This window comes from Mustela erminea, chromosome 1 (genome assembly GCF_009829155.1).
Source record: "Mustela erminea isolate mMusErm1 chromosome 1, mMusErm1.Pri, whole genome shotgun sequence".
In the NCBI taxonomy this organism is placed as follows: Eukaryota; Metazoa; Chordata; class Mammalia; order Carnivora; family Mustelidae; genus Mustela; species Mustela erminea.
Window position 1 is genome coordinate 51,787,815 of NC_045614.1, and position 24,387 is coordinate 51,812,201.

The window sequence follows — 24,387 nt, forward strand, 5'->3', positions numbered from 1 at the left end:
TCAGACTAGGAAAATGTCTTACAGACAATGGGTTAATTCTTCTATTATGTGAAGAACGCCTAACGTTGATAACAGACTAAGGACCCAATAACTAGTCAGTGGAGAGAGATAAAACACAATAAACACGGGACATTTTCCACCTCACAGGAGTAATCAAAGCAGTGCAAACTAAAAGGCCATTTATAGTTTGTGAGGGTGATCTGGCTGTGACATCTGTCACCCCATTGATTGCCAGGGTTGATCTGGCTGGCTAGGCGGGTGTCCCCTTCCTCCCTCACCGCTCCATGTGCGTCCCTCCCGAAACTGCGTGCTCGGTGGAAGAGGATGATCTTCCCCGATAGAGGAGAGGACTATTCTTCAGTCAAGGGTATACAAGTAGCTGTGCTCCCCTTTTATAACCTCCTCTGCTATAACAAGCTCTTAAGGTCCATTTGTAGGAGAACATCGGGTAGTCAAGCTTCCAAGACTCCAGACACATCCAAAATGAGGTGCTGCACATGGCAGTCTGCCTTTCTTAAAAAAAAGGCCATTTATAGCTTTTTGATTTTGAAGTTTAAAAAACTGGTGACACAAGACTGTTGTCCATGTGAGCAACAGATACTTTTACATATCTGGTGGAAAAACGACTTGCTAAAATTTTTTGGAAAGCCATTTGGCAACATGCACCAAAGACTTAAATAATGCCCAGATCTTTTTTTTTTTTTTAAGATTTTATTTATTTATTTAAGAGAGAGAGAGATCACAAGCAAGAGTGGAGGGGTAGAGAGAGAAGCAGACTCCCCACTAAGCAGGAAGCCTGATGTGGGACTCGATCTCAGGACCCTAGGATCATGACCTGAGCTAAAGGCAGATGCTTAATTGAATGTCCAGGCCTTTTGACCCAGACATTCCTCTTCTGGGAACTAACTTAAGGGAAATAGTACTAAATTAAGACAAAGATATATGCTCCAAGATATTTGAAGAAATATTTTTCTAACAGCAAAATTTAGAAGGAATCACAAAGGGAACAGTTAAAAACACAAGGTACACCTATGAGATGTAATAATTAACAGTTCATAAACTGATGACAATGTAACTTAATAAAAGGATAAAGATGCTTGTAATATCAAGCAGGTACACAGTTTGGTAACTTTAGTGTAAAATGTGAACCACACATTATTCATAGCAAAGAGCAGAAAGGAACACCTTACATGATAATAATGGTCCAAAAATTACCCAATTTTGTTTTGTTTCTTCTATTTCTCTCTATAGGTCTGTATTCTCCAAATTTTGTTGAATATGTTCAAACTTTCTGGTCAAAAAGTCACTTCAAAAAAACTATGCTAAAAGATGGTTGGGCGTGTACCAGCTTAGTGTTCAATTTTTAAAATTTTATTTAAAAAATAACACGGGGCGCCTGGGTGGCTCAGTGGGTTAAAGCCTCTGTCTTCGGCTCAGGTCACGATCCCAGGGTCCTGGGAGCCCCCCCACATCGGACTCTCTGCTCGGCGGGGAGCCTGCTTCCCCTCCTTCTCTCTCTGCATGCCTCTCTGCCTGCTTGTGATCTCTGTCTGTCAAATAAATAAATAAAAATCTTTTAAAAAAAAGTCTAAAAATAAAAAAATAATAAATAAATAAAAAATAAAAAACAACAAAGAAATAGAATGGACTTAAATGTCATACCCATCAACTCTTTTCTCTCTTACTACTGAAACCGTGATGGTGCATTAAAAGAAGTTTTGGAGTCACACAGACGGAGTTTAAACTCTGTCTCTAACCTTTACCAGCCTTACCAGCTATTTCACTGTTCTGAGTCTCAGTTTCTTCATCTATAACATGGCATAATCATACCGATAAGCATACCTACTTAGTATGGTTATTTTGAGAATGAGACAGAAAGTGACTTTCAGCCATACATGGGTTTCCAGCATGTATCTGGTTTTTCATAATAGATGCTCAGTAAGAAATGAGACAGAAGAGAGGAGGTTTCTTCTCCTTTTATAGACATCAGCTGCCCTGGGACAGCTGCTTTTAATGTTATTTTTCCTTCCATTCTTGAAGCCCCACATGTTCCAGTCAAGCTCCAAATTTGGGGTTTCCTTTTTGCCCTTATGGTGCCTACCACTACTTCTCATCCAATCAGGAGGAGCCCATCTCAGGAGACTCAGAGGTCCCTCCAATATTTACCAGATCTCACTGATTTCTCTTGGCTAACAGGCATATTCTGGGGCAATGATTCTTGTGCTTTTCTCTGATAATCAACCTATAATTTTGTATGTGGTAGTGCTGGCAGGCCCAGAGGGGGACACTTAGAATAGGGCCTCTGGAGTCTAAAAAACTGGCTTACAAAACTGGCTTCCCACCAGCTATCTGATCTGGCACTTCCCCTTTCTGTATGCTAGTTTCCTCATCTGTAAAACAAGGTAATGGCCTTGCCTGCTCTGATACAGAGCTGTTGAAAGAACAAATGGGAGAATTCATGTAAAATGCTTGGTGCCACCCTATTTGGTCCCTTGCAGAAGTATCCTCCCAGAGTTGTGTTGTAACAATGTAACCTGAGCTTTCATCAAAAGTTGTGATAAGAGGGGCGCCTGGGTGGCTCAGTGGGTTAAAGCTTCTGCCTTCGGCTCAGGTCATGATCTCAGGGTAAGCCCCGCATCGGGCTCTCTGCTCAGCAGGGAGCCTGCTTCCCTCTCTCTCTCTGCCTACTTGTGATCTTTCTCTCTCGGTCAAATAAATAAAATCTTTAAAAAAAAAAAAAAGTTGGGATAAGAAATCGCCATGTGAGGGGCGCCTGGGTGGCTCAGTCAGCCTTCTGCTCAGGTCCTGATCCCAGGGTCCCGAGATCCAGCCCCGGATCAGGATCCCTGCTCAGTGGGAAGGCTGCTTTTCCCTCTCCCGCTCTCCCTGCTTGTGTTCCCTCTCTTGCTGTCCCTCTCTCTGTCAAATAATAAATAAAATCTTAAGGAAAAAACAAAAGAAAAGAAATCACCAAATGAAACTCAGTTTCTACTTGTCAAATGTGTGGAGAATATTATCAATATATGACTTTAGTGGATAAATTTTTCCAGCATGAGAAATTAGTGGAATTTTTGTCAGGAAAACTGGAAAATGCCCTTTCCTTTGATATCAAATGTTCTGATACGGATTCATCTTATCTCCATTTTTGTCTTGGCTTCCAGGAAGTTAGAGCTACATCTGTTGCTTAATGAAAACAGCTCCATTAAACCTGATGGGCTTAATTTTATATTTGTATTTCATGAAACTCACTGTACACATCCTCAATTATAAGCTTTCTCAAATTCTTTTGAGGAAGGAAGAGGGAGGGAGGAAGGAAAAAAGGAAAGGAAGGAAGGAAGGAAAGAAGAAAGGGAGAGAGAGAGAGAAAGGAGGGAGGGGGGAAGGAAAGAAGGAAGGAAGGAAGGAAAGAAGGAAGAGAGAAAAAGGAAGGGAGGAAAGAAGGGAAGGAATCAGGTATACTTTGAAAAGAGTACTTGGTTCACTGTAGCAGCTAAAATATATGTTTGGTTTCCCTAATAGAAACTCAAAATAGTTGTGATTTTTAAAAAAATGGAAGTGTATACCAATCTGGCCATCATAAGTAGTCTGAGGCTAGCATGATGACTCTAAGATAGGAGGTATCTTGGCTTCTTACCTTGTTTCTCATTGTTCCCATGGGGTTATCTCTGACCACAATGTTTCAGGATGGCTTGCCACCATGTCTCATCCCAGCCAGGGAAATGGGAACACAGAAGGTATACACTTTGAGACTCATGACCTCATAGTTACACACATTTCCTCCACTCACTCCATACTGGCCAAAACTTCATCACATGACCACACCTAAGTGCAGGAGAAGGTGGGATATTTAGTCTTTGAGGCATATGTCCCAGTAAAAACCAGGGGTTCTATTAACTATCCAGGGAGAACGGATTTTGGAGGACATCTACCAGTTTCTGCAGCATCCACCGTCTCAGATGTATTCCTTTGCACATGAGTCCAGTCTGCCCTGTTTCATTCTCACCCTTCCAAATCAGTCTGGTTTCCATGTTGCTATCAATGTGCTTTTCAATTCAGAGTGCTATTATGGCACTCCTCTGCTTGCACTCTACCCCTGAATCCCTACTATGTAGAAAAGTGATTCTCAAATTTTAATATGCATTAGGAATCATCTGGAGAGCATGTTAACACAGAGATGGCTGGAGCCTGGACCAGAGTTCCTGATTCAGTAGGTCTAGGACCCGAGAATTTGCATCTTTAGTAAGGTGCTAGGTGATGCTGTTGCTACTGGCCCAAGGACCACACTTTTTTTTTTTTTTTTTTTTTAAGATTTTATTTATAAGTCGGGACGCCTGGGTGGCTCAGTTGGTTAAGCGGCTGCCTTCGGCTCAGGTCATGATCCCAGCGTCCTGGGATCGAGTCCCACATCGGGCTCCTTGCTTGGCAGGGAGCCTGCTTCTCCTTCTCCCTCTGCCTCTGCCTGCCACTCTGTCTGCCTGTGCTTGCTCTCGCTTCTCTCTCTATGACAAATAAATAAATTAAATCTTTAAAAAAAAAAGATTTTATTTATAAGTAATCTCTACATCCAATGTCAGGCTCAAACTCACCACCTTGAGATCAAGAGTCAAATGGTCTACCGTCTGAGCCAGCCAGGTGCCCCCATCCTCCAAGGACCACACTTGGAGAACCACTGACCTTGAGAATAGAGTCCATGCTCCTTAACCTGCCATTCACAGCCAGCCTGGTCTCAACCTACTTTCCAGCTTCATCTCTTATCCTTCCCCTCCCCCTCCACACACCTAGGTCTCCAGTCACAGTGATGTTCTCACCTCTCTCTAAGCAGGCCAGCTGTTCACACCTCTGTACCTCACTGTTCCTTTTGTCTGCAATGTCTTCTGCCTGGCAACTTCCCTTCCACAACCTCCCTGAAGCTCTTCTGACCCTATAAACTGTTGGTAAATCATTCTGTGCCCCACGTCCCTGCAGACTATGTACATTCTTCTCTTATTGCTGTTAGCGCCTTGTGTTTTGTCTTTCCAGCTGTCTCCCTGTCTCTGGAGACTTAGTCATGTACAGAGCTCTCAGCCATGGCAACAGGGTCACTGAGTGAGAAAACAAAAGTATGAATGAGGAAGGGAGACAAGTAGATGGAATAAAAAAAACAAAGGAGGTGAGTGAAGAGAAGAAATGGCCAGTCAATTAGTATGTGAACGAGTGAGTTATATGGTCCCTTTGTGTTTGGTTCGCTCCATTAAGTTCTGAGCTCCATAGCAGGAAGGGAATTTATTCTCTGACCACATTGCCACAAAGTTCCAGCCATAATTTCCTTCTTAACAGGAGTTAACTGGGACCCAGCATCCAACAAGTCAATTCCTCCAACCCCCCACCCCTGGAATGTTTGGGAGCTGGGAGGGGCTGGGGACCTATACTGGATTACAATCCTGACATCAGGGCTTAACCTTCACTCAATTCTCCCTGTTCTCATGCACACTGGTGTTTCTGAAAGTCAGTTGTAAGACATTTGGGAGACTGGAGAAATAAGGATGGTGGATGCCCCTCAGGGCCTGTACATAGTCTGCAGGGACCTGGGGCACAGAATGATTTACCAACAGTTTATAGGGTCAGAAGAACTTCAGGGAGGTTGTGGAAAGGAAGTTGCCAGGCAGAAGACATTGCAGACAAAAGGCTTTTTCACCCAACTAGTGATAAGGTGTCAGGATTGTTTCACATTAAAATTTTAAGCTTGAGGTACTGAAACTACTATCCCCCCTCCTCATAGGGAACCCAGCTTCCTCCAAACCACATAAAGGAGGCCTCCTCTGGCTCCAGCAGACACAGATGTGGCATAAAAAAGGACTCAGCCATGGTGCTGTCTCAGTTGTTCCTGCATCAACTTTGTATAGGCTCAGAAGCCATTGCACTTCTGAGCTTCATGTCCTGTTCTACAGGGTAGGAATATTCCTATTCACCTCAGAGGTGTGTGGTGAGCATCAAATAAAACATGGGAGTAGAGAGTCCAGCACAGTACTAGGCAGATAAGCAGGTGTGCAATAGAGAGTAACTAGTGTTCTCACAACTGATCCTTGAAAGTCTTTCCCCTAATGAATCAGGTCCACGCAGACTTCTAGGGTTCTTCCCCCACCCTTTTTTTAAAAAAAAAAAAACTTTTTTGAAAAGATTAATATATAATGTATTATTTGCTTCAGGAGTACAAGTCTGTGAATCATCAGTCTTACACAATTCACAACACTCACAATTCACAACAACACTAGCACATACCCTCCCCAATGTCCATAACCCAGCCACCCTATGCCTTCCCCTTCACCCCCTAGCAACCCTCAGTTTGTTTCACAAGATTAAGAGTTTCTTATGGTTTGTCTCCCTCCCCTGTCCCATCTTGTTTCATTTTTTCCTTCCCTACCCCCTACAACCCCCCACCCTGCTTCTCAAATTCCTCATATCAGAGAGATCATATGATAATTATCTTTCTTTGATTGACTTATTTCACTTAGCAAAATACCCTCTAGTTCTATCCACGTCTTTGCAAATGGCAGGATTTCATTTTTCTTGATGGCTACATAGTATTCCATTGTATATGTATACCACATCTTCTTTATCCATTCATCTTTGATGGACATCTAGGCTCTTTCCATAGTTTGGCTATTGTGGACATTGCTGCTACAAATGTTCGGGTGCATGTGCCCCTTCAGATTACTACATCTGAATGCTATAGTGTCGAATGTTGCATAGCAAATGCTGGGTCCTAGGGTAGCTCTATTTTCAACCTTTTGAGGAACCTGCATATGCAGTCTTTTGGTACCAGTTGAGACCTGATTTATGACCCAGGATGTGATCTATTCTGGAGAATGTTCCATGTGCAGTAGAGAAGAATGTGTATTCTGTTGCTTTGGGATGGAATATTCTAAATATATCTGTGATGTCCATCTGGTCCAGTGTGTCACTTAAAGCCTTTATTTCCTTGTTGATCTTTTGCTTAGAAGATCTGTCCATTTCAGTGAGCGGGGTGTTAAAGTCCTCTACTATTATTATATTACTGTCGATGTGTTTCATTGATTTTGATTTTGTTATTAATTGGTTTATATAATTGGCTGCTTCCATGTTAGGGGAATAGATATTTAAAATTATTAACTCTTCTTTTTGGACAGACCCTTTAAATATGATATAGTGTCCTTCCTCATCTCTTATTATAGTCTTTGGCTTAAAATCTAATTGATCTGATATAAGGATTGCCACCCCAGCTTTCTTTTGATGTCCATTAGTGTGGTAAATTATTTTCCTTCCCCTCACTTTAAATCTGGAGGTGTCTTTGGGTCTAAAATGAGTTTCGTGCAGACAGCATATCAATGTGTCTTGTTTTTTGATCCATTCTGATACCCTATATCTTTTGATTGGAGCATTTAGCCCATTTACATTTAGGGTAACTACTGAAAGATATTAATTTGGTGCCATTGTATTGCCTGTAAAGTGACTCTTCCTGTATATTGTCTTGGTTCCTTTCTCATCTGTTACTTTTAGGCTCTCTCTTTGTTCAGAGGACACCTTTCAATATTTCCTGTAGGGCTGGTTTGGTGTTTGCAAATTCTTTTAGTTTTTGTTTTTCCTGGAAGGTTTTTATTGCTCCTTCTATTTTCAATGACAGCCTAGCTGGATATAGTATTCTTGGCTGCATATTTTTCTCATTTAGTGCTCTGAATATATCATGCCAGTCCCTTCTGGCCCTTCTGTGGATAGGTTTGCTGCCAATCTAATTTTTCTACTGTTGTATGTTACAGACCTCTTGTCCTGAGCTGCTTTTAGGATTTTCTCTTTGTCACTGAGAATTGTTAAGTTTTACTATTAGATGACAGGGTGTGGACCTATTCTTACTGATTTTGTTTTTTTTTTTTTTTTAAAGATTTTGTTTATTTATTTATTTGACAGACAGAGATCACAAGTAGGCAGAGAGGCAGGCAGAGAGAGAGGAGGAGGCAGGCTCTCTGCCAAGCAGAGAGCCCGATGTGGGGCTCGATCCCAGGACTCTGGGATCATGACCTGAGCCGAAGGCAGAGGCTTTAACCCACTGAGCCACCCAGGCGCCCCTTCTTACTGATTTTGAAGGGGGTTCCCTGTACCTCCTGGATTTTGATGCTTCTTTCCTTAGCTGAATTAGGGGAATTCTCTGCTATAATTTGCTCCAATATGCTTTCTGCCCCCCTCTCTCTTTCTTCATCTGGGATCCCAAGTATTCTAATATTGTTTCATCTTATGTTATCACTTATCTCTCAAATTCTCCCCTTGTGGTCCAATAGTTGTCTCTCTTTCGCTCAGCTTCTTTATTCTCCATCATTTGGTCTTCTAGATCACTATTTCTCTCTTCTGCTTCCTTTATTCTAGCAGTAAGAGCCTACTTTTTTTATTGCACATCATTAATAGCATTTTTATTTCAACTTGGTTAGATTTTAGTTGTTTTATTTCTCCAGAAAGGGATTTTATTTCTCCAGAAAGGGATTCTCTAGTATCTTCCATGCTGGACTCTAGTCCAGACATATTACTAATGTCCATATTGATTAGGTCCCTAGCTGCCAGTACTGCCTCTTGTTCTTTTTTTTTTTTTTTTTTTTTGAGGTGAGGTGAGTTTTTCTGCCTTGTCATTTTATCCAGATAAGAATGGATGAATGAGAGAACAAGATACTGAAAGGGTAGCAACAGCCCCAGAAAAACATGTACTAACCAAATCAGAAGAGACCCAAAAGTGGGGAGGAGAAGAAAGGGGGGGGGATATATATATATGAATGACTGGTGAATAGAACAAAGCACACTCTTGATTTTTGGTGTATTTTTGGTCCGCTAGAAGAAACTGCCTCCAAAATGTTTAAAGAAAGAAAAACATATATATATGTGTATATATACACACATATATATATATACACAAAAAATAAGGGTAAACATGATGAAGGGATGGAATATGACTATAAAGTTGAAAATTTAAAAAGATTCTAAAAAAGGAATTGATAAGATAAGAAGTTGGTTGGAAAAGGAAAAAAAAAAGAGCAAAGAATGTGATCAGGCTGGAGACTAGAAAAAAGCTGTGCACTAGATTTAGGGTATATTTTGATGTTACAAGAAACTGTATCCCAAAATTTTAAAGAAAGAAAAACCTGTATGTGTACAAAAAATAAGATTAAATACAATCAAGGGATAGAATATGACTATAACAATGAAAATTTTAAAAAGATTTTTTAAAAAGGTATTGATAAAATGTTCAAGAACATTAAAATAGGAAAGAGGAAAAATTTTAAAAATAGAATAAGAAAAAAAAATTAAAAAATTTAACTTTGAAAGACTAAAGAATCTTGGGAAAAAAAGCCATCAATTCTATGTGCTGTATTCCTGTAGCTCTTAAGTTTTGCAGTTCTCATTGATTGGTGAACTTGGTCTTGGTTGTTCAAGAACAAGGATGTTCTTGCTGATCTTCTGGGGGAGGAGCCTGTTGCCTGTGATTTTCAAATGCCTTTGCACAAGGCGGATTGCACTGCCCTTGCCAGGGCGGCAGGCTAAGTAATGTGCTCCGGTTCGCTCTCAGAGCTTTTGTTCCTTGGATGCTTTCTGTACAGCTTTGGAGGATGGGAATGAAGATGGCGGCCTCCCAATCTCCGGCCCAGAGCGGCTGAGAGCTTGGGACCCCACTCCTCAGTGCACCCTTAGAGAAAAGCAGTCAATCCCTCCTGTCTCCCTGGTCTCCCGCTGTGCTCTGAGCTCACTCAGCCTGTGACCAAGCATTTCTATCTCTGGCGCACTGCCCCGTTTGCAGGGACCTGCACTGCACTCCCGTGCTGCTTCTCCTGGAGGAGGAAGGTGAGTCTCCCCAGATCTGCCACTTGTGGGGTCGCTGCTCCAAGAACAGTGGCCTGACTGTGCCTCAGATCATGGTTTAAGGTAACCCCGACCTGAGAGCCCCCTCCTCGGCTCCATCTCTGCAGTCAGCTTCCCCACTCTGTTACCTGGGGATTCTGCCACACTTACGCACCCTGGGTCTTTGTGTGACCCCGTGGGTCCTGAGATCACACTGTCCCTGTGAGGTCTCCACCCCCCACTTAGTCTCTGGAGTGACGTCCCTCAGTGGAGCAGACTTCTAAAAGTTCTGATTTTGCACTCCGCTGCTCTACCGCTTGCTGGGAGCTGGCCTCTCCCCCTAGGTCTATCTTCCTGTGTATCTCCTCAGATTCACTTCTCCGCACACCCTACCTTCCAGAAGGTGGTCGCTTTTCTGTTCCTAGAATTGCTGCTCTTCTTCTCTTCGATCTCCTGTTGGTTTGTAGGTGTTCAGAATGGTTTGATGACTATCAAGCTGAACTCCTGGGACCGGATGATATTTAGGTCTCCTACTCCTCCACCATCTTGCTCCTCCCCCCCCCAACCTCCCCCAACCTGCCTCTTTTTTAAAGTAGGCTCTGCCCCCAGCATGGAGCCCAATATGGGGCTGGAACTTACGACCCTGTGATCAAGAACTGAGCTGAGATCAAGAGTCAGACACTTAACTGACGGAGACACCCAGGTGCCTGTAGGGTTCGTCCTTCTGTTTATAATACCTGCCTTCTCCCCTCACAATTCTACCTACTTTGGGGATCTCAACTCTCATCCAACCTCCTCCACAGAACTGTCTCTGCTCCTGGAACTTGCTACCAATGATGCCTACCTTACTTGTGGTCTGGCTTAATAATGAACATGGAAGTGAATGGCTAGTCAAAAGCAAGGGGTCTGCAAACAGAGTGGCGATGTATGGCTGCACAGGTTGTACAGTGCCCAAACCTAGGAGTACCCTTCATATATAGACTGCAAGGGAGTGGGCCCCCGATGAGTTGCATAATGAAGGGGCTCTGTCTGCAAGGGAAATAGACTAAGTTGGAATCTTGGCTCAACCACTTATCAATTGTTTGACCAAGCAAGGTATGTAATCACCTAAGAGTCAGTTTCCTCATCTGTGAATGGGATGTTATTAGTATCTACCACATGGGGTAGCTGAGATTTGTTAAACTAAGGAGTTTAGAATGGCACCTGGTACAGAGCTAACACTTAATAAGCACTTAATTTCATTAATTCATTAATCAAATTCATTAATGAAATTAGGTGTAGGTGTTTTTTCTGAGAAGGTATGAGTTACTGGAGAACTGCAACGACTAGGTTCTGCACCTAGTGGGAGGCAGGGCCTCTGCTGTCCTCTCTCACAACTCCACTCCAGCCTTCTTTTGGCCGAAGTCCACTTTCATCAGTCAGCCTTTTTTTAGTTGACAAATGATGAAACTCCAAAGGGAACCAGATTAAGCCAAAGGCAGCACTTGTGGGCTGATATAACTGGAAGGTCCAGTGGAGGACATGAGGCTCCAGCTACATCACGAGGACTTTGCCTCCTTTTCCGTCTCCTGGCTCAGCTCTTCTGAGTTGGCTTTGTTCTGAGGCAGGTTCTTCCACATGGCAAGAGAGTGGGTCAGCAGGTAGTCTAATTATGATTACATCCTCAGGCTTTTGATCCAAAAGAAAAACCCTCCTCTGTCAGCATCACTACAGTAAGCTTATGGAAGGCCTCTGATTGACCCAGCCTAAGTCACATACATGTCCACTTTTGGACCAATTATCATGGCTAAAAAACAGGGTACTGTGACTGGGCAAGCTGGGGTCATGTATCCATCCTAGTATGACAGCCCCACTAAGAGCTACATGGAATGGGGAAGGGGCAGTTCTCTTAACACAAGTGCTGCACATTTAAGAATGTTGGCTGTACTTGTCATCTTTATGGCTCAGTTCACAGGTCACTTCCTCAGGGAACCTTCTCTTCCCTTCTCCCATGTGGACTTCAACCTTCCCACAGTAAATTGCAGATTATTTTCCGACTCCCTGACTAGTGTGGGAACAACTTGAGGTAGGGACAAGAGCACATTTGCTCATCTGTATCGCCTAGGCCTAGTTTCTCGCTCGGGTTGAGGAAGGGCTATTACTGGTGGCCTATCCAGCATCCACTTCCCCTTCCTACTCAGATTTTTGTTGGGTTCCCCCATTTCTCCCCACTGCCTTGGGCTTGGTGGAGCAGACTCTACTCGCACCAGTTAAATGACAGTAGAGGCATCCCTTGCTTTAGTGACTGGTTCAAGAATGGACATGCAGGCCTTAGTGTGGGCCAGGTGAGACATAATGGTATTTGGGAAAGGCATTGTGCTCTTGTGGGTGGGCCAGGAATGCCAGCTGGCTCCTTCCTGCTCTCTCCTGTGCTAGACATCAATTTCGCCTCTGTCCGCTGCTACTGGCTGCACAGCTGGAGGAAAACCTATTTCAGGCAAAAGCTGATACGGTAGCTTTCTGTGTCAGGCCTGACACAGTACAGAGGTAGCTGGACCCTTGATGGTCCTGTTGAGTTGCTGGCTTGGCTAACCCTGGAGGCCACCCTGCCCCAGGACCACCAAGACCCCAACCAACACATTTCCTTGTTATGAATCCACAAGTATCCTCAGGGAGTTCTTCCTGAATAAATGACATGGGTGAATGGCCAAAGGCTGAGAGCCCCCAAGCATACCCTCCTTTGCCACCCACACCAGTTCTTTTCTACCCCACAATAACAGACATTCAAAGATTCTGGATACTTTTTAAAAAACCACAGCAGTCACTTTACTTTCAGGTTTGCACTTTACAAAACCACAAGAGAGAAGTCCTTGAGGGAGAGAGGGGTGGGAGTGGGGGATAGTAAAGAGGGGGAAGCATAGACTAGGCCCCAGGCCAGCCCAACAGAGCCTCCCATATCCTGGCTCTACAGAGCTAGGCCAAAAGAATTCAGGGAAAGGCCACAGTCCTCTAGAGACTGTCACAATTTGACATTTTCAGGCAGCCACAGGCCTATGGTTCGGGTAGCCCAAAGAAGGAAGTGGGCTTCCCACCCCTCCTTCCCCCAGGCCAGAGGAAGGCAGCATGAGGCAGGAGTGAGGGCTACCCATCCAGCAGCTTTAGGATGCTTTCACGCTCCTTCAGAGTCTTCCAGGCCTGGTCCTTCTCCTTCTTGGTGGGGGTCCGCTTCTTCTGCCGGGCAGCCATGATCTTCCGGAAGGCATCCATGACCTCATTGTCTGCCATGCGGACCCGCTGCCTCAGCTCTTGCCGGCTAACCTCCTCCTTTGCCAGCCTGTGGGGACCAGCCAGCCAGGTGCCCTGGGAAGCCCACCTCCACAGTGGGGCCCCCCTCCCTCTTCCAGACTGAACCTACACACCACCCCAGGCTGGCACTCCTGTGGATGTTTCATACCAAAAAGCAAAGTTATTGAACCACATTTGTATGGTACTATACACTAGGTACAATCTCAAGCTCTTCAAACATGTCAGCAGAATTAAGCCTCGTAACAGCGATGTTACCAGTGATGAAATGGAAGTCAAGAAGAGTAAAAAACACCCCAAAATCCCACAAGTGGTGAGTAGGAGACCTGAATTAAGGCAGGTTGGCTCCAATCTTCTTTAAAAGGTGTTCTAGGGCGCCTGGGTGGCTCAGTGGGTTAAGCCACTGCCTTCGGCTCAGGTCATGATCTCAGGGTCCTGAGATCGAGTCCCACATCGGGCTCTCTGCTCAGCAGGGAGCCTGCTTCCTCCTCTCTCTCTCTCTGCCTGCCTCTCTGCCTACTTGTGATCTCTCTCTGTCAAATAAATAAATAAAATCTTAAAAAAAAAAAAAAAAAAAGGTGTTCTAGTGTCAGCAGACCTCCTTATTTCCGTATCCAAATTCCAAAGCAACCTAAGGGTCTAGGCAGCCTGGGGTCTACATGAAGAGCACAGAGGCAGAACCAACCCCTGTAAATGGAATCCGACCTATAAATTCCACTGTTGGTGGAGCTGGAAGGTGGTTCAGAGATCTGACCTAGTCCAACCTGTTAATTTTCCAGAAGGGAAAGCTGCTGCTCGGGGCAGGAGATACCTTACTTAAGGCCCGGCAGCTGGTCCACAGCAGGACTGAAGGCTGGATTCTGGTCTCCTGACAACCCAAGCTAGTTCGTTCACTGTCCACTACCTCTATATCTGCATATCCTTGCTTTTCCCTATCACTCTCTCCCCTCTACCCTACTCACTCAGTGCCTCTTTCATCTTTTATTTTCCTCTTTTTGTTCTTGCATGAAATGGAACTAGAAAGAGGCTGTGCATTTAGCCTTGGGCTCAAGTTGCACCTCCTCTCTTTTTTTTTTTTTTTTTTTTTTTTTTAAAGATTTTATTTATTTATTTGACAGAGAGAGATCACAGTAGGAGAGAGGAAGGGAAGCAGGCCCCCTGCTGAGCAGAGAGCCCGATGCGGGACTCGATCCCAGGACCCTGAGATCATGACCTGAGCCGAAGGCAGCGGCTCAACCCACTGAGCCACCCAGGCGCCCCGCACCTCCTCTCTTTATTGGCTATATGACCTTCAGGAGAGCACTCACTTCACTGGCCCTTTACTTCCTTATCTAGGAAACAGGGAAAATACCAACTATCCCCTGGGATGTAGTCCAGATTAAACAGCATAGTGTATATAAAGCCCCTGGTACACTGTAGGCACTCAATGTACCCTCATCCTTAAGCACCCCCTTAGCAGCTTGTCAGCAGTTTCCTCTCCTTTTAATGGCGCACCAATCATCCACCTATAGACCACAAGCCTTTTGCTCTGCCTCTCTTGCTAGCCCCCAGTACAACGTGTAAGAGATAGGCAGAGCTGGCCAAATGAATGAGTACACCCAGCCCTGTTGGGGCTCTGTTAGGGGAAGACACACCTGTCAGTGAAGCTGCTTCCCTACTTTTCCCCGAAGATGGCAACAATATAATCTCCCTCTAGATGTCACCTATACTTTTGTCATGACCAACTCAGGGCAAGATGGTTGGGAGTAAATATAAAAGGAAAGATCTTGTGACCAGTTCCTTAAAGAACTGATACTAAAATGCTGGGCAATTTCCAATGAAGGGCCAGTAATAACCACAGATGTCCAAACTGTTAATAGTTGATAAATCCAGTTAGGTAGTATATTGGTGTTTATCATACTACTCTTTCAGACACTCTATGTTTATGAAATTTGTTGTAAAAACATATTGGAAAATGAAAGTAAGTATGAACATTTAAAAAAATAAATCACACAACAATGTGAATATAGTTAATACCACTGAACTGTACACTTAAAAATGACTGAAAGAATCAATTTTATATGTTTTTTTGACCGTAATTCCAAATAAGTCAATAAATCAATCATAGGTGCCTGAGCCCTAGAGTCTGTGGTGCCTGGCAATGGTAATTTTTCCAAGGCTCTCCAGGTGATTTAGAGGCCCTACAGGGTTTGGGAACACTGTTATAAAGCCCCCAGAAGGCAACCAGCAGCGGCCTAGGCCTCCTCAGCCACTCCCTGACCCACATCACCTGTCCACACTCACCTCAGCAGGTCATGCTTCTTGGTGCGGTTGTGGGCACTGAGCGCCTTCAGCTCAGCCTGCCGTTTGCGCAGCTCTGCGAGGACCTCATCCTCCGAGTCCTCTGCAGGGCGGTCCTCCGACTCCAGCAGGCCCTGGGCAATCAGCTCCTCCTTGATGCGGCTCTCCAGGGACTTGGTATGTGGCACACTACAGAGTAAGGGAGTCCTTAGCTCAAGGCCCAGCTTACAGGCTAGTGAACACATTCTTTTCTCTTTGGGCACCCCCTATCTATCTAGGTATAAAAATACAAAGAAAATGTTAAAAGCTAAGCTCCTTGACATAGGTCTTGGCAATGACTTTTTGGCTTTGACACCTAAAGCACAAGCAACAAAATAAAACCTAAACAAGCAGGACAACATCAAAAAATTATTTCTGCATAGCAAAAGAAATCATCAACAAAGTGAAAAGATAACTTATGGAATGGGAAAAGTATCTACAAATGATTTATCTGATGAGAAGTTAATATCCATCATATATAAAGAACTCATATAACTCAAAAGCAATAAACCCACCCAATTAAAAAAAAGGGCAAAGTTCCTAAATAGACATTTCTCCAAAGAAGATATATAAAAGACCAACAGGAACATGAAAAGATGCTCAACATCCCTACTTATTACAGAAATGCAAATTAAAGCCACGATGAATTATCACTGCTGGCCTGTTAGAATGGCTATCATCAAAAAGACGAGATAACAAATGTTGGCGAGGATCTGGAGAAAAGGGAACCCTCTTGCACTGTTGGTGGGAACATAAGTTAGTGCAGCCACCGTGGAACACAGTGTGGAGGATCCTTAAGGAATTAAAAACAGAACTACCATACGATCCAGCTACTCCAATTCTGGGAATATGCACAAAGGAAATGTAAATACTAACTTGAAAACACATCTGTATCCCCATGTTCACAGCAGCATTATTTACAATAGTCAAGATATAGAAGCAACCTTGGTGTCCATCGATGGATGAAGGAATAAAGAAATTGTGGTATAGGGGCACCTGGGTGGCTCAGTGGGTTAAGCCTCTGCCTTCGGCTCAGGTCATGATCCCAGGGTCCTGGGATTGGGCCCCACATCGGGCTCTCTGCTCAGCAGGGAGCCTGCTTCCTCCTCTCTCCCTGCCTGCCTCTCTTGCCTACTTGTAATCTCTGTCTGTCAAATAAATAAATAAAATCTTAAAAAAAAATTGTGGTATATATACAATGGATTATTATTCAGCCTTAAAAAAACAAGGAAATCCTACCATTTGTGACAACATGGATGGACTCTGAATGCATTATGCTAAATGACATAAGTCAGAGAGAGAAAAACAAATAACACATAATCTCACTTATATGTGGAATCTAAAAAACCCACAAATTCATAGAAAAAGAGATCAGACTTTCCATTACTAGAATCAAGGACGAGGAGGGGGGCGCAGAACTGGAGGAAGGTGATCAAAAGGTAGACTTCCACTTACAAGATAAGTCCCAGGATGTTCTATACAACACAATGACCTTAGCTAACACTACTGTATGATACAAAGTGTAAATCCTAAGAGTTTTCATCACAAGGAGAAATATTTTTCCTTTTTTTTTTATTGTATCTATGTGAGAAGATGGATGTTAGCTGAACCTATTGTGGTAATCATTTCACAACATATGTAAATCAGACCACATACATGTTTTGTACACATACACCTTAAACTCATACAGGAATATATGTCAATTATTGCTCAATATGCTGGGAAATACAGAGACAGACACATCTGGTCTTATTTCAAACACAAGCCGACACATATCCACTGTCAAAAAATATAGAAAAACCTGTAATGCCAACAACTTGGAGAGAACCACGATTATTTTCTGTTACTACTAAAAATACTACTGTTATTTTGCTGTTAGTGACATTACACATACAAAAGCATAAATATTTTATATTACTTATATGCTATACACATTACAGATTTTGTTACCTGTTATTTCCAATCTTTTATTACACATTATTTTGTTTTTTCCCCTACATGCACAAATTTAAATATATACTGAGTAAAACCAAGATCATTTGTATCATGCTCAACTGATATTTTCTCCATTTAACACTCTACTGTTTCCATCTTTTCGTGTCAATTAACTAGGTTTCCCTAAGATGATTAATAGTTACAGGTTATTTCATCATGTGGAATTGCAACTGTTTAGCCAACCAATCCTCTTCAGTTGCTCATTTAGATCATTTACAGTAAGAACAGTGTTATGATGAACAACCTTGTACTTGAGTCTGTGCATGTAGAAATGCTGGGTGAGCATGCATGGTTGAAACTTTCACTGGGCTTCATCAAAATGCCCTCAATCTCTCTTTTAATGAAGACCTCCCATGCTGGGATGGAAAGAAGTCAACAGAGGCAGGGGCCAGATAGTAGGATATGAACAGAGTTGTCACTTACCTGAAGGGCTTGTTCTGGTTGCGGGGAGAGGTGCTTGCCCCATCGGCCCCTGATTCTTTCCCAGACATGTCAGGAATAGGAGAGTCCTCCATAGGGGAAATAATATTTTCCTAGAAAACCACAGGAATGGGATGGAAGGAGTAAGAGCCATAGTATTTCCATTTTCTTGCTCCTTTCTGACCTTCAGTCAGAATCTTCAGTCTTCACAGACCAGAAATACTTTTATTATTCCCATCCCTCTGGGAAGCCTTCCCAAACTGATTCCAGAAAACTCTGATCATTTTAGGAATCCTTTTTTGTACTGATACCAAAAGAAGGGAGCACAGAAGAGCAATGATAATCTCAACAATAGTAAAAAGAAGAGCTAAGCGTTGCATTGTACCGGACACTGTGCTAAGCATGTTGTGGCAAGGGCAGCTGGCTGTCCAAAAGCCATTCTCACCTTTCTGTAGCTGGCTTTATGGCTGCCCAGCTATTCCATAATTCCCAGCTTCCTTTGTAGTTATATGTGGTCATGTGACAAATTCTCTCCAGTGAAAAGTGATCAGAAGAGATAAGAGCCACAGGCAGTCACAGCCCATAAACCTTCCTTCACACATTTTCCCTTGCTCTTTCTCTGTGGGCTTGGAGTAGCAATCACACCCAGAATGACCCTGTGCAGAGTACATGTTTAGGGTGGCAAAGCCACCACAGCTGGGGGTCCTTGTTTGATGGTGGGAGGCTGAGATCTCCCCTCACTCCCACCTTAGCCAACTCGGAACATGAGTCCCCAGATTATTACATGAGAGAAAAACACTACTGTATTTGAGTCAGGGAGAAAACTAAGACTCAGGGAAGTGAAGAGATGTGCCTAAGGCCAGATAGTAGGTATTAAAAAAAGGGACTCTGTACCTAGGGTTTGTGTCCTGCTTCTATTTATTAGCTATACAACCTCAAGCAAACGGTTCTCTTTTCTGAGCTTCAATTTTCTAGTATGCAACACGGGGCTAACCACTGCCCTTGCCTCCAACAAGAGGATGTGTGGAAAGCCCTTGCACAGAGCTCAGCTCTTAGCTAATACTCAACAAAATTAACTGTGGTGTAGTGGCCACTTTGGGGGGAGGTTAGAATCTGGGAGGGGTATGAGAGGCTTTAAGACACTGGCAACACTTTGTTTTGTGATCATAAGGCCAAATATACAAGTGTGCTCAGATGTGAAAATTTATCAATCTATACATTCAAGATCTGTATAACTTTCTAAATGTATGACATATCTCAACACAAAATAAAACATCAGAACAGAAAGTAAGCGTATTTCCTGTTGAGTTAGGGTGCTCACCTCCACCAGGGCCTGTAGGAGGCGCTGCGTCAGAGCACCAAAGGGGCACCCATCTTCTGGCTGCTCATGCTGGGCCTCAGACTTCTTCAGCAGGGCATCCACATCTAAAGTGGGCAGAGAAATGGTAGACAGGTGGGCTGAGAGCTGGGAACTCAAGTCCTGGCCTGTGGTGGGCAAGGGAGACAAGGGCCTACCTTACCTTTAGTGTCCAGTTCAGTCAGTGGTCCCATGAGACCTTTCTTCTTGTCAGCCACAGCTGCTGCCCGGGCCCCGTCCTTTTGTTCCTCCAGCAGGTCCTCTTGTGCCCATCGCTGGGAGTAGTGCTTCCCCAAGGGTGGGATCTGTGGGGCGATGCCACCCGGCCAAAAGGGGGTAAACACTGGCAAGCCATGCCTGGAGTAAGTGGGGGCTCTCTGTGCACTTGGACACTGCGAATAGGCTCATCATTCACTCCTTCACTTATGGGTCTCCCAAGTACCCCCCCCAGGGCTAAGGCCCATGCCGTGCATAGGTAGGAAGAAATAAAGGAGATAAAAATCTCTATGCTCACAGTCTAGTAAGGGAGACAGGTACATAACCAACTAAGACACACATGGGAGCCAGTATGAAACAATTTCCAAGATAGAGGTGCAGAAAGATGTATGTACCTGGACCATCTCAGGTCATAGGTGTGGTCCCTAGAGAGATCTAGGAGCCTTAGTGTCAGGACAGGAAATTCTCATTTGTATTACCTGAATTTACTACTGCCTATATGGATTAACTCTTCAAATAATTTTTTTTCCCAATAATTTTTTTAAAAAAATTCAAAGAACTGAAGTGTTAGAGGTAGGTCTAGGTACTGTGTATATGAAAAAGAAACTTACTGTGGGGAGTGTGCAAAGGCATTCTGGTGGAGATAACAAGGCATCAGTGCTTTGAAGGACAAGTTAGTTTGCTAAGGGAAAAAGAGCATGTGCAGAGGCCCAGAGACCAGCAAAGAGTCTGCGTGGGCCTGGGGTGAGGGCAAGCTGCTTGGCAGGGCTGGTAAATGCAGCAGTGACAAGGGGGCATGGCTGAGGAAACTGGAGAGGGGCAGTAGGGCTGTGTCACCAAGGACCACGATGCTTGGACTTCATCTTGTGCAGGAGTCAGGGGAGGCCTAGGAACAGAGCTTTGTCACTTCCTAACACAACAGCGACCTAGAGGAGAGTGCTCCCTGACACTATTCTGTATTTTCTACAACTTCTTTAATGGAATCGGTTTTATGTACATGATAAGTAAAGTTTTATATATTAAAAAAAAAAAAGGAAAACAGGGCGCCTGGGTGGCTCAGTGGGTTAGGGCCTCTGCCTTTGGCTCAGGTCATGATCTCAGGGTCCTGGGATCGAGTCCTCCATTGGGCCCTCTCCTCGGCAGGGAGCCTGCTTCCTCCTCTCTCTCTGCCTGCCTCTCTGCCTACTTGTGATCTTTCTCTGTGTATCAAATAAATAAATAAAATCTTTAAAAAAAAAAAAAAAAGGAAAACAAAAAGTCCATCTGGAAGCAAGGAAGTATTAACAGACCATTTGGGTGAAATCCAATGAAGGCCAGAATCAAAGCAGAGGTGATGGAGATGTTGGGACAAAGGACAGTGTCATTGAAGTAGATGCCTTAGGATGTATGTGATCATTTGGATGAGGTAGAGAGGAGACAATGGAAGAAGAGAGCTGAGAATTAAAGCCTGTGTATCTGGATGGGTAGAGTAGGGGCAGAGTAGGGGAAGGAAGATGATACATGATTTTGGGATCTTTGTTTCAGAGGCACCTCTGAGCCCTCTTGTTCACCACCCTGTCAACCAAGGCCCAGAGTTTCTACCTTATAATGTTCAGCCTCATCTTCTGGGGGTTTCAGTAGTTCCTCTAGTGTGCGCACTTCCTCACTGGTGATATCAGCACAGTAGGGCTCTACGGAAGCCCAGAACCTGCAAAGAGAAGCAGATCCTGAATGGACACCTCCTATGCCACCATCCTCAGCTCCAGGCCCCTCCAGCCTCTACTGCCTAAATCCCAAGGCCCCTCTATACTCTCTGGCCCAGAACCTGTTGGGGGCATCATTCTTGGGGATCCGTGGCACGTCAATTGGGTCATCAGTGAATTCATATTCCTGGATCTTGGGCTGAAGGTTTTTGGATTTGGGCCGGCCAGGCCCAGGGCCTGGCCCATGTCCCGCCTTCCCTTCCAGTTTCTGTTTCTTCGGCTTTCCATGTTTTGGGGGAGCTCCAAGCTCATGGTCTCGACCCAGCTTCAGGAATCGTCGATCACCTTTCTTATCCTGCCAGTCAGTGAGGATCTGAAATTTATAGAGACTATCACTGAGGGGGAGAAGGGAAGTCAGAAGGACAAGTTTTTCTCCTAGTGAAGAATTAGGATCTAGACTTGAGAAGGCTCCAAAGTCTATTTATCCATTCCCTTTTTATTTAGTAAACTCTTACTCATCCTTCAAAACTCAGTTCCTTTTCTGTTCCTACCTCATAGGATTTTATTCATATACTTCTCATCATTCTATTTATTTGTACTGATTCACCTCTGTATCACTCAACCCAGTCACACAGTATTTAGGTCAAATAAATGCTCATGCCCAGTGCATATTAATACTGGAATATGCTGCTGGTAACATTTTGGTGAATGCAAACAAGCTTCCCAGCAAACCTTCACTTCAAATGTCACCACAACTGGGAAGCCTTTTCCACATCAGTTACCCAGCTTCTTACATGCTAAAATAAAACAATATGCCACAGCCCTGCTCAAAAAGCTTCAGTGCACAGGGACCACAGGTTAACCATTCATCTTCTTAAAATGGTATCTTGGTCCTTTCTGGGTCTCTTACACTTTGTACCTCCATCGCAGGCCTAAATGTGTTGTTTGATCATCCCTGAATGAATAGTATACCTGTCTTTTCAACTAGACTATAAGCTATTGGAGATCATGAAATTCATCTTAACTATCCGTTCGCCAGGATTTGGCATAGCATCTGACACACACTGCTCAGGGGATGTTTACATAGTGAACAGAAATAATCAAGAGTAGTACCTATAATTAATATCTGAAATACTTAGTGTTAGATATTGGGCTGAGGCTTTGCAAAAAACAAAACAAAACAAAAAACCTCTTTTTTATCTCACAAAAGCTCAAAGGTAGCTCCTATTATTCATCCCAGTTTGCGTATAGGGAACTGACGCTCAGTGACAGGAGGCAACTTTACCAAAGTCACATAGATAGGAAACAGCAGCACTAAGCAAGTACTTAGGCCAGGATTCAAATCCAGGTCTTCTCAATTCAGTTCCCTTATACTTCTAACCATAATACAATATCACCTGGTATTTGTCTGACCTCCCCCTCCCCTTAGTTGGCAAACACCCTGAAGGCCAGAAGTATCCTAATTACCTCTCTCTAACGCCTAGCACAGGACCCAGAACATAATGGGGGTTGGGGTCAATAAATGCTCAGTAAATTGGAAATCTTGTCATTTATGAGGATCATGCATGTGTTACATGAGCCCAGCTTGGGACTCTCCTTTCCCCGCTAAGCTCCTGTACCCCAAGCCTCAGCAGATGCGGCTAACTCAATGACCCATCCCATAACTCATCAGAGTCCACCCCTGATGATATCCTCTCCATAGGGTATCACCTGGGTTTCAGCCTCGAGAACCCGCAGACGCCGGCTGGCAGAGGAAAGCAGAGTTTCAAGCTCCAGCTGCAAAGTGTCCAGCTCCTCGATGCCGATGCCATCATCCTCAGAGCGGGCTAGCACGGCTGTGTAGCGTGGACAGACCTTCAGGTGGTCCACAGACTTGAAGTCATGGAACTGCAAGGGGCAGTCCTTCAGTTCACTCATGGCCCAGGATACGGGACCCTGTTGAACTGGAGAGGAGAGAGCCATTGATAGGAGATAAACTGGCACAACAAAAGTCCAAGAGCTCCCTTCATCCAGGAACAGAATCAAGGAGAAAGCCCAGCTTCAGTACCTTGTTGACAAGGTTGATGGCGCTGCCCCACTCACAGAGCACTTACTGTACATCAAGCTAAGTACAGATATTTTACTGGCTTCTCACTGAATTCCTCACCCAACCCTGTAAGAAGGGACAATGGTGATCTACACTTTACAGACAAGGAAACTCAGACTCTGTAAAGGTGGGTACCTGCCCAAGGTTACTAAGATGCAATCTGAATCCAGGTAGTTGTGAGTCTGTGCCACTAATTTCTGTGATATGCTATGCCCTACCTTCCTGATGCTTTTCTATTCTACTCCTCCCGAGTTCTGCAAATCCCCTGAGCTCCAAACATCCCATTCTTACAATGTTAATGTTCTCCGTGCTTCCCTGCTTCTCCTTGTCTGACCCCCCTCCCATCTTTGTCCCACCTCTTTGCCCCTGACAGTGGTTAAAAATGTGGGCTGGTAGGCTAGACATACCTGGTTCAAGTCCAGCCTTTACCATTCTCTATTTATGTAGCTCTGAACATACTATTTAACCTTCCTGAGTCTCGGTTTTTCCATCTACAAAATGGGGACAAAACAAATCTTGAATCTGTTTCCCCATAAGAAGTCTCTATCTGTAAAATGGGGATCACAATAGTACCTACCTCCCTGGGATGTTCTGAGGATTAAGAGAGGATGCTTGTCAAGAGCCCAGTTCAGTGCCTGGCACAGAAGTGCGCCTGTGTAATGGCTGGCCCCTCCCGTGGGTCGCCCCAGTGACTTGCCTTCAGGGTCCCCGTCCTCTAGGGACCCCCTAACGCGGCCCCCACCCCCTCTACCTCCTCACTGCAGCCTCCTGCTGCCTCCTACGGCCCCCAGGCCACGGGAGGGGGCGGGGAGTTCCGGTTAGTGGGAGCAACCGCCCCGGAACTGGCTAGGGGCGGGCTCCCTGCAGAGGACGCGGGGGTGGGAGACGCGAGGGAGAGCCCAATATGGCTTGCGGGGAAGGTTGTACAGGCCGCGAGCGAGCCCACTGCAGGTGGGCGGGGGGGAGGGGTATGCCTCAGGCTTACTCTGGGGAACAGCCCGAGGCTGGGGGCGGGGCTCGACAGCCGAGTTGTCTGCCCGGCGGTTAGTCCCGCTGAGCCCAAGGGGCTGCAAGTAGGAGGGGCCCAAAGAAAGGATAGGGGCGCAGAACCGGAAGGAACGAAGGACTCCTCCGCCTCGCCTTGTCCTAATATGGTGCCCAACCTGAGGCCGGGCTGCACCATTGCTTGATTATGGGGA

General features: G+C 44.6%; 1 protein-coding gene across 1 annotated transcript; it reads right to left on the reverse strand.

Moving 5' to 3' along the window:
- Positions 1-12,608: 12,608 nt before the first annotated feature.
- On the reverse strand, positions 12,609-24,328 carry TADA3 (transcriptional adaptor 3). Its single transcript, XM_032326525.1, has 9 exons — positions 23,766-24,328; positions 22,813-23,045; positions 21,225-21,475; positions 21,002-21,107; positions 19,368-19,509; positions 19,169-19,272; positions 17,851-17,960; positions 15,397-15,582; positions 12,609-13,144 (listed from the first exon to the last, which is right to left on the reverse strand). Exons 2-9 carry the CDS (start codon positions 23,017-23,019, stop codon positions 12,952-12,954), a joined length of 1,299 nt encoding a protein of 432 aa, XP_032182416.1. The 5' UTR covers positions 23,020-23,045; positions 23,766-24,328; the 3' UTR covers positions 12,609-12,951.
- Positions 24,329-24,387: the final 59 nt, after the last annotated feature.

Coding starts and splice junctions, on each gene's coding strand:
- TADA3 (XM_032326525.1), bottom strand. CDS start 23,019: ATGAGTGAACTGAAGGACTGCCCCTTGCAGTTCCATGACTTCAAGTCT. Junction 21,108..21,224: donor AAGAATGATGCCCCCAACAG/GTTCTGGGCCAG, acceptor TTCTCTTTGCAG/GTTCTGGGCTTCCGTAGAGC. Junction 19,510..21,001: donor ATGAGGCTGAACATTATAAG/GTAGAAACTCTG, acceptor ATCGCCCCACAG/ATCCCACCCTTGGGGAAGCA.